The sequence below is a fragment of the Melanotaenia boesemani genome, chromosome 4 (genome assembly GCF_017639745.1).
Source record: "Melanotaenia boesemani isolate fMelBoe1 chromosome 4, fMelBoe1.pri, whole genome shotgun sequence".
NCBI lineage: Eukaryota > Metazoa > Chordata > Actinopteri > Atheriniformes > Melanotaeniidae > Melanotaenia > Melanotaenia boesemani.
In genome coordinates, this window is record NC_055685.1 from 36,155,098 (window position 1) to 36,164,912 (window position 9,815).

Below are 9,815 nucleotides of genomic sequence, written 5' to 3' on the forward strand. Positions count from 1 at the left end.
AAAAAACAAGCAGTTAAACTATAGAGTTGCACATAAATCTTTAAATAAATCTGGTTTAATGATTCTTTTCTGGCATGAAGTTACATCTATCAGGAACTATCTTGGTCCCTCTGAGATAAGTCCAGATCTGGAAGTCACGCACACACAGGCCATTTGTGGGGTGTGTTTTAATGTTTAACTACGCCAGCAGCTTACAGGCTGTTAAGTGGTGAAAATACACATTCCACAGATTATTTTTTGTTTTTCCTGCATGTTGTTTTCAGTGTTTATGTTTTGTTAGATCAGCTGTTTTATTTGTCACATCTATGGTCAGAAATTACAGCTGAGCAGTCTGGATCAGGTCATTCAGGAACTGCTCAGCTCAAAAACAGTCAGAAAATTTCTTTTCAAATGCAGTCGACCTCTCTGTTTTATATGTAGTCCTGACGCCATGCTGCCATCCTGTGGAGTCTTCCCTGCTTTACATGTTACGTCATAAAGAAGCATGTTTTAACTCTGCACTGGAGCTTTCTTTAACTCCTCATGTCCTCCTGTCATGAGAAGAAATCCAAACATGGTTTCCTTCCATTCATACCTTCACACACCCCCAAGTAAAGCATCTCATTGAGCTGTATCCTTCCATTGAAGCAGCATTTAAATGGATTTGATCAACTCATGAAAAACTAAATCAACTAGCAGTTACTGTTCCCAGTTAGATCCGCTGAAAACAGACTTCCCTGTAATCTGGTGGAAAATGTGGCCTTCACAACATTTTGAGAGATTTAATAAATCATTTCCAACATGATGAAAGTGTTCACTCTAACATTTGCCCTAATAAAAGATACACTCAAAAATTTGGGCTAATTTTACATATGTTCAGCTGTAACATATGTGACTTCCTGACCTTGCATTCAATGATTAGCTCTTCACCCTGTTAATAATAATTAATAAATAAACAAGAACTCTAGTTATAAATCATATAAACAGCATTTGTTTTATTTAACACAATGCAGCATGTTTGCTAGCTTGATTTCAGTATTTATGGGAGTATTTGATCTTTTTACTTCGTATTGTAGGAGTATAAAAGAGCAAGTGACAAATAAACACCTTGAATCTGGCTTTAAAGAGAAAATTTAAGAAAAAACTTTTTGAGTTGTGCAGCTCCCAATCTGACAAACAGCATGAAGGATGGAGATGGTGTCTTTAAAAGAAGTAAAAGATCATATTTTTCTGTAGAGCAGTCAAACCTTACAAGTGTAACTCTAACAGTTTGACCAGGTAGAAAAGTTATTTGTCACTTGGTTTTACAGAAGCTTGGCACACCAGTCAAGATAAAACATGTTTTATAATAACTGTGACTTTAAAAAGACCGTTATCCTTCGCCCATGTGGAGCTTTTCAACTTTAGTGACTGGAAAATATGTCTCACTGTCAGAAGGATGGCTGAATGAACATGAAGGTAAACGATGAATGAGTGAATGTTTTCCATCTCCTGTGTTGAAAGGGCTGAAGTAGCATCATAGTCAGATTGTTATTCTGAGCAAAGAGAAGCTTTCTCAGCATCTAATCATACCGACATTTAAGGTTTCCAAAGGGGACGTGTATGAAGTCCCAAAACACTCTGTGGAAAGTGAATGAGTGGGATGAGAAGCAGGATCAGAATTTATTGGAAATAAAGTCATGTCAGGAGAAGGCTGCATATTTATCTGCCCGAGGATGAGGAGGGTTTCTAAACCATTTTTCAGGAAATGAAAATCATCCATTGTTTTTCCATCAAACTTTTCTGGCTCATGAGCAGCTGCAGCTTCGTTTCACTGTCTGGTCGTTTTGAAGACACAAAGTTAAAAGGCAGCTTGTTCTGTTTCTGCAGTCGTGTGATGACGTACAGGGAGCACGGAGCCTGGGTGGTTAAAGCCCACCTACAGAAGGAGACAGACGGACTCATCATCAGCGTCAGGTACTCGCTTTCACCTCCTACTGACATTCATGCACGACTGTTTCTCTTGCCTGCACTGACTCTGGTGCCTCCCATCAGTGTTAACGGAGACGTTCGGTTCTTTGAGCCCCGGACGCCAGACTCAATCAATGTGCTGCAGACTGTAAAGGGATTAACAGCCTTGGACATCCACCCGCAAGCCAACCTCTTCGCCTGGTGAGTTTGTTTGTGTCTACACAAGGTCCGCCTCCAAAAAAAACTTGAGATCAAAGCCTTACAAGAGCATGTGCCTTCAGATGAATATATAATAGTATTTTATACCTGAGAATCAACCCTCTGTCTGTCTGTCTCTCTGTTTCTTTGCTGTCCCTCCAGTGGATCGATGAACCAGTTCATAGCTGTCTACAATGCAAACGGTGACGTTATCAGCAACATTAAGTACTACGACGGCTTCATGGGGCAAAGGATCGGCGCCATCAGCTGTTTAGCCTTCCATCCTTACTGGGTAAAAAAGGAATAATTATCCAATCCCATTGTATTATTTTATTTGTCGAGCACTGACAGAAACAACACTGTCAATGAAAGTGCTAAACACAGCAAAGGTAAAACAAAGCATATAAATCCACAATTAAAATAGCATTTAAAAAGTGCAATAAAAGCAAACATCTCTGACTGAGTTACAAGCCAGTGAGTCAATAATAATGTGTTTTAAGAAAAGAAAACAAAGAAAACAAAGGCAAAAAAACAAAGTGCCTAATCACAGCAATATAAAACCCACAACACAAATACAAAAACTGCAAGAGGAAGAGGCTTTACCAGCACAAAAGAGGCACAGCTTTCATGGCAAAATTGATGATAAAATAATTAAAAGTTAATAATAAAACCATGATTTTGTAGGCATTTTATTTCAGGTTGTAGTCTGAAAAGTGTAACAGTGTCCGTTGCAGGTTTCTTAACAGAAAAGGATAATTAGTTAAACTGGAATATAACTTTGCTGCCTGAAGCAGCTGAAAAAATCATCAAATCAGCAGAAGTTGTTTGAGGCTGGAATGTTTTCTAAGTTTATCGGCAAACCGACTCTGATCTGTTTGTTCCACCCGTGTGCTTAAAAAAAGCCGTCGGATCTGAGCGGGTCACCCGGCTAATCGCACGGTTTAAATGGAGGGAAAACTCTAAATGGTGCCGACCCAATACATCTAACAGACAGTAACTCTTCATTTACACAACACGCTTAACAACATTTATACTACAGCATACCGAAATGAATCAACATTATTCACCATTAGTGTTTGACTCACCTCTCGAGCTTATTTAAAAAATATCTTGCTTTTCATGTGTTGGTCGGGCAGGTAAGCAACTCAGGTGGCAGCGATCCTAACAACCCACAGGATGGTTGGGTGGGTCAGGGACACTAAAGTGTGAATAATAATAACACAGTTTATTTATGGAGCGCTTTTCAAGACAAAGTTGTTTACAGCAGGAAAAGAAGAATACATCATTCAGTATATGTCATTTAAAAAGCTGCCCATTAAAAACAGGAAAAAGAAAACATTTGGCATCATTAAAATTAGCCCTAAAAAGACGGGTTTTCATGAGTTTCTTGAACAATGTAAGGGCAGAGCCATCACAGATGGAGAGAGTTCTACGGTATGGGGCAGCAATTCGGGCTCCGTTCACACTACAGCTCAATAACAATTTTTTCCCCATATGTGACTCATATCTGATTTAATGAATGACAGCCTGAACGGATTGTTTTTTTTTATCTGACCCAGGCCACTTTCATATGTGGTTCTAGATCAGATACATATCTGATCTGTGTGGACGCGACCTCAGTTTGAACGGTCATGACCCCCAGTGGTTCAAAGAAATGAATGAATGCAATCATGAGCACCACCTCATGGATCATATCTAAATATTCTTTATAAACAGCTGACTGTAGTGCCACATCTCTTGTTGTCAAGCTGTGGCATCACGACCTCAGTTGTTTTTGGATCTTCTGAACTGACCCACTGAGGAAGAAGCCACAATCATCATCATCGTTCTTCCTCTTCTCTCTTGTGTTATCAACAGCATCGTCCGGCCATGCAGAGTCTGCATGTAAAACCTCCACACTGCCTCCTACAGCAAGCACATCCGTTTTTCTACTCCTCTCTTCTCCTTTGAAAGGTTTCTGTTGCAGCTGTTGCCAAAAGTCTGCTACTCAGCTATTTTAAAGGCTTGAGGCCATCAGGCCATTTTCTTCTAAGACTGCTTGTCTTTGACTGTGGAGACTCAGCTTTGTCTCACCAGGATCCTTCTCTAACTTATTCTTCTCTGTAAACCTGTCTGCTCCCGGTCGCTGCCGTCATCTCCAGAGTCATTACTCCCTCATGTTCTGCTCCCCCTGGGGCTGCTTTTACAGAACCAAACCCTAAAGCTCCAGTGTGCAGCATTTAAGGTGATCTGTTTCATGAGAATCCAATTTTAATTATCTCTGAGAAAGAGTTTTATATCCCTAGGGGTCATAGTTTTGGGGTGGGTGGGAGTATTCAGCTGATTCCAACTTGAGCCACTAGATGTCAGTACATGTTTGACACTTGACCTTTAACCTGTTAACTCCTGAATTTATTTGCAATTAAAAACAAACAGAAAGAAAATATACTAAAAACAATTACTGGAATAAAAGAAAATAAAATTAATATTCATAACCTCCATAACAATTAATAAGTAAAGATAAACAATAAATAAATAAATACACATAAATAAGAGGAAGATAAAGCAAATAGATCAAATGAATCATTTTGGTAAAAAGAAAATAAAGAATACAAATGGGGGATTTCACCTCTTTCAATATTTGATTTGAACTTCCTCCTTTTTTCTGCTGTTTCCCATCGTTCTTTAATCCTAGATTAGATTAAAGATCAGATTTAAAAAATGCTCTCAACATAAAGTGTAGCAGGTCAGACGATCCTCTGTGCTCTGCTTTTGGGAGCATTCACACACGAATTTAAATGCAGTAAATAAGACTTTCTGACCTCCGTTTTCTGTCTCTCTCCTTCCTCCAGCCCCACTTGGCGGTCGGCAGCAACGACTACTACATGTCCATCTATTCAGCAGAGAAGAGGCTGAGATAACACACCAGCATCCATCACCCCCCCTCCCACCAACACACTTGACTTCTGACCTTGAGCCTCGAGCACTGGGATGTAAATGATGTACATACGCACAAATTACCACCCTGAATGTTCAGTGATGGCTGCTGATAAAATCTCTTGCTATGAACAACTATATATATATATATATATATATATATATATATATATATATATATATATATATATATATATATAAATGAAAATATATAAATAATAATATCATTGTTTATTCATATTCTTATTATGAAGCTGATGATTGTAGACTTGGCCGTGCAGAGGAGTGTGTATATTTAAATAACAGAAGAAAAGAGGTTCTATTTTAAGGAAATGGACCCACTGATCCCTGCGGCTCCTCCTCGCCACACAGCGAGCATCACTACCTGAATGAACTATTACCTGACCTGCATGTGGCGAGAGAGGGGTCCCACACTGTTAAACCCCACTCACTGGTGCAGGAAACAAGGACTCACCCATCTGCTGGACCCCGGCTTGTTTGTAATTTCATTTTTAAGGCCGCATCACAGCCAAAGGATGTAGAGTTCTGCGGCTTTTCTGCCCCCCGATGCCAAGACATTTAAAAAGATGGACCCAGTTATGGCGGTTGTGCTTGTTGTCGGATACCAGGCAGAAATGATAAGGGTTTGTTTTTCTGTGTGTGATTGTGTGTGTGTGTGTGTGCGTGCATGCGTGCGTGTGTGTGTGTTATAGCACAGATGTGCCCACAGTGGGCTCTCACAGCCTTGAACTTTATGGATGCCCTAAAAGACTCCTGCTCCTCTACTACAGATCCCCTTTTTGCTTCCCTGATCCCATTGTGCCAGCCCTAATCATGATCATCCATGCTAGCCACTTGTTTGTGACTCAGCAGTGTTATTGCTGATTTGTTTATTTTAACTAAGGGAAAACCTGCATCACCCCCAGGACAACATCAACTCTGTCCCACCTGGAAGTTACTGTACCTGCCTGCCTGCCCTGCAAAGCAATAAGATGCCTCATGCTGCTCCTGCCTCAGTCAGAAACTAGCACCTCCACTGACACAGCACAGCAATACAAACGCACCCGTTTCCATGGTGTCATGCTTTTTCTTTCCTCCTCAGAGTACCAGATGGCTGCGTTGTTCCCATCTGCTGTGACAGGAAAGATCAAATCAATTGGTTTCCTGTTTCCTGTTAAAAGTCTTTGCTGATCAGTACGTCCAAATTCTGCCTCTAAAGGATCTGAAGAGGAACAAACAAGAACCTTTTCAGCTCATTTTGGCTCATCTCTTTATGACTCCTTGGAGACTAACAGAATTTGTTTCTACTCTTCGTCTAAATTTTCTTTAAATCTTCTATATTTTTATTTTTTTCTTCTTAATTTTGGTTTTATTTCTCCAGCCTTCTTCCTCGTGATCATGTGTTAGAGAGCTGCAGGAGTGAAGTTAGTTGTATGTTAAATGGATGCTGACTCGCCTGCGGCGCCCAGTTCAGTACACGCTCACCTCATCAGGTTTTAGTCAAGCGCCCTGATTTTGCTCAGGTATCTCATGAGTCACCTAAGCTGAGGTCAGTCACATGATCTGATGCAGCTTCCCTCCAGGGATGTAAGTTGTAGAGATGAATGTTCTTGAGATGCTGGTTTGGTGAAGGTGTGTGCACCAACGACGTGCCTCTTCTCTGGGGCTGCAGTTTTGCCTTCTTAGCCTTTTTTGTTTTTTTCTGTTAATATTTCTGTTTCTTTAATTTATGTTTTTAATTATTCTAGTGTTTTGTTTGCCTTGGCCTCAGTGATGTGGAGGAAAACTTAAAGACGTGTGGACAGCCTTACCCACACACGCTGCAGTTAACAGTTTTTGTCGCCAACACACCTCAGCGGCTGCTCCCTCCTCTTCCCTTTTCCCGCTCCAAACTTGATTTTTCCCCTGCAGAAGGAGGGGAGTCGGGAACTGAAAGTGAACTGGGATCTCCCTCCGGTCCATGTAAGCGACTGCAGCTGCGGTCACCACATAACACCCACCATCACGCCACCATCGGGCTCGTTGGTGCTCTGTCTTTCTGAAAGACTCAGCTCAGAGCCATGCTCATCACTAATTACCCAGTTTTGAGTTTTAAGATTTTAGATCTGGAGAAATGACTTTAAAAAAGTAGTAAGAAATGAAAACTGAAAACAATCAGGTTTGTCTTTGTGACTGTAGACTACTTTGCTGACTGTGGTTTATAAGACAGGAGATGAAATCAGTGAAATAAACCAAATACAACACCAGATCTCACCTGTTGGTCCTGCATTATAACAAACATCACCTCTGCAGCTTTCTCAGTCACCCAAAGTTTTGCAGATTTACGAACTTCTGGAGCACAATGTCGTGCAAAGACAAGATGTCTGAATATTTTAGATGAAAGCTCACCCACCTTATAAAAAGTTAACCAATGCGTTGTCATAAGCTTCGTTTCCATTACAGTTTTTCACAAAATAAAAGCGATGTTTCTAATATTTTGACAAAGTGCGATTGCAGATGTTCACATTGAATGGTGTTTAGCGCTTTAGCCATTATTCTCATAAAATCCACTTTGAGGAGATTCTTTGTAAAGCTTTGCATTTTGCTGTTTTTTTGCTATCAAGGATGGCAGTTATATATTTTTCTTTAATTATTTGTAAAAAGATTTCCGTCTCCTGCGTCTACTCATCCTGCACCATCTTCACTTGAAATGAACTGGTCACGTGACCCTCTACGTCATGTCTGGAAACGTGTAAATGCAAAAAAACTGTTTCCATTACACTTTTACGATATACTTCTATATTGACACGTATAAAAAAACAGAGTGTAAAAGCTTTGTAGATGTTTTTTTAAATCTAGGTTTTCCCATTACCAGTTTTTTTAATTGCGATATTTAGGCTTTGCGCAATTCTTGGGGTAACAGAGACACAGCTACGGATCATTATACGTTATCCAAGAAAGATTGAAGCTTTTAATGTGAGAAATTTGTGTAAGAATAACTGGCATTTAGTGGTGAAGATGTGGATGTGGATGTGGATGGCCTGTTGGCCATCAGTGGCCAAACCCCTTCCAGATGTTTTCATCTGAGTGGATCCAGTGGCTTCAGGTGTAGCGATGACTGCACTACAGGTAACTACTTCAACATTTTCTGTGGTCTTTTTAAGATGTTATTTATCCCAAATCGTGCTCCAGCACCTGTCAAACAAAGCTGGTACAGTAGTTTTAAAGCTCAGAGGGTTCTCATTTCAGTTGTTTGTTCAATCAGACACCGTAGTAAAAATGGCAGCACAAATGTGTCATGTATGTGGATCCATAGCAAGAAGATATAAATGGTTAATTCTAAGAGAATAAAAACATAACAGCTGGTTTAGTAAAGAGATTAGATGATTAGAAACACCATTTCCAGTCTACAGTATATTATCTTTTTCTCTTATTGACCTTTGATTTTGTTACATGTTGTGCCTTTAAACTGGTTCTTCAGACAAACTTTGATGTGGCAGATGAAGGTTTGGAGTCTATAACTTCCCATCTAAGGTGGGTGAAAGCAGTTTTTATAAAAACCCTGTAAAATGACATCCTGATTGCATCTGCTCTTCTAATTATGCATTTAGGTAGATTTTTAAGTCTCATGTTTGGTGAAGTCAAAATGCAACTTTTTCCCGTTTCCCACTCATAAATTGGCTCAACACGTTTTTGTTGGTTTCTAGTCAAGCAACCACAATCTTGTCAAGTAATGTGTAGAAGTAGCTACAGTTTTAACATTTAGTGCAAAAGCTAACACAGAATAACCTTAACCAGCTGAAGTAAAGAGATTTACTAACCTTTAAAGAAGGGATCACAGACAACTCTTGTATGCTTTAACTCAGTTCCTTGTGATCCAGACAAAAGGTTCATTTCTGGACATATTTTCATTAAAAATCCTTTCACTTTTTTATGACCACCAGGAATCTCTATCAGTTTTACAATTTGAACAGTCAGAACGAAAACAATGCCGTTGCTGTGCACATTCTGGTCTGCAGTGAACTATAGCGACCACCACGTCGTGTGACAGAAAACTTACAGGACAATGTGACTTCACATACATGGCACTTGTACACTTCACGTTAATTAATGGTTTTTAGTAACTTGAAAAACACAGTTGTGTTGTTTTACCTTAATATGACTGGGTTGGGTGAACTTATTTAATAATTTAGTAGGTACAGGTCAGATTCAGTTTTTGGGTTTACATTAGTGCAAATTATAACAAAGTTATACCTAGTGACTGACCTACCTAAATTGGTAGTTCAGTTTAACATCATGTGCGGAAGACTTACCAGGCTTACTTTGAAGCTCCCCCTAATCATTACAAGATGTTTAAGGTGGGCTTAAAAGTAAGTGAGGTTCATCTGATTTCATGGATTAAAAAAGCCCCCATGACAGCTGGGCAGGGCTAAAGTCGTGGCGTATATGTTATTCTGTGATCGAGTGGTTGATCAAACTTAGTGAGTCTGGTACGTCACAATTTCAGCTTTTGTGTGACTTGATAGAAGTAAAATCTTAAACATTGATCAGTGATGGATGTTTCTCCAGCTGACGTCAGCTTTCATCTCTTACTGGCCAGACTGGACTGAGACATTCCAGTATGGAACAGCTCTCTACTGGGACTCCCCTTGGACCCACCAGCTGAGGTGGAGGGAGCGAAGAGGATGATTTGTAAGCTCTCATCTATGTTAGTTCTTCAAGTGTAATTTCTTCTCTTAATGCCAAAACACTGAACAACTCATAGTTTACCTGTTTGCTTTTTGCCTTTCATA

The 9,815-nt window shown here is 39.8% G+C and overlaps 1 protein-coding gene across 5 annotated transcripts in view; it reads left to right on the forward strand.

The window, feature by feature from the left end:
- Nucleotides 1-7,289, forward strand: part of rptor (regulatory associated protein of MTOR, complex 1) — a 206,159-nt gene extending 198,870 nt beyond the window's left edge. For all 5 annotated transcript variants that reach the window (XM_041982370.1, XM_041982373.1, XM_041982371.1 and 2 more), the window contains 4 exons: nucleotides 1,849-1,935; nucleotides 2,014-2,130; nucleotides 2,290-2,419; nucleotides 4,959-7,289. In XM_041982370.1, coding sequence (XP_041838304.1) covers nucleotides 1,849-1,935; nucleotides 2,014-2,130; nucleotides 2,290-2,419; nucleotides 4,959-5,027 — 403 coding nt within the window. In that variant the 3' untranslated portion in view covers nucleotides 5,028-7,289. The remainder of the gene's footprint in view (nucleotides 1-1,848; nucleotides 1,936-2,013; nucleotides 2,131-2,289; nucleotides 2,420-4,958) is intronic.
- The last annotated feature ends 2,526 nt before the right edge of the window (nucleotides 7,290-9,815 follow it).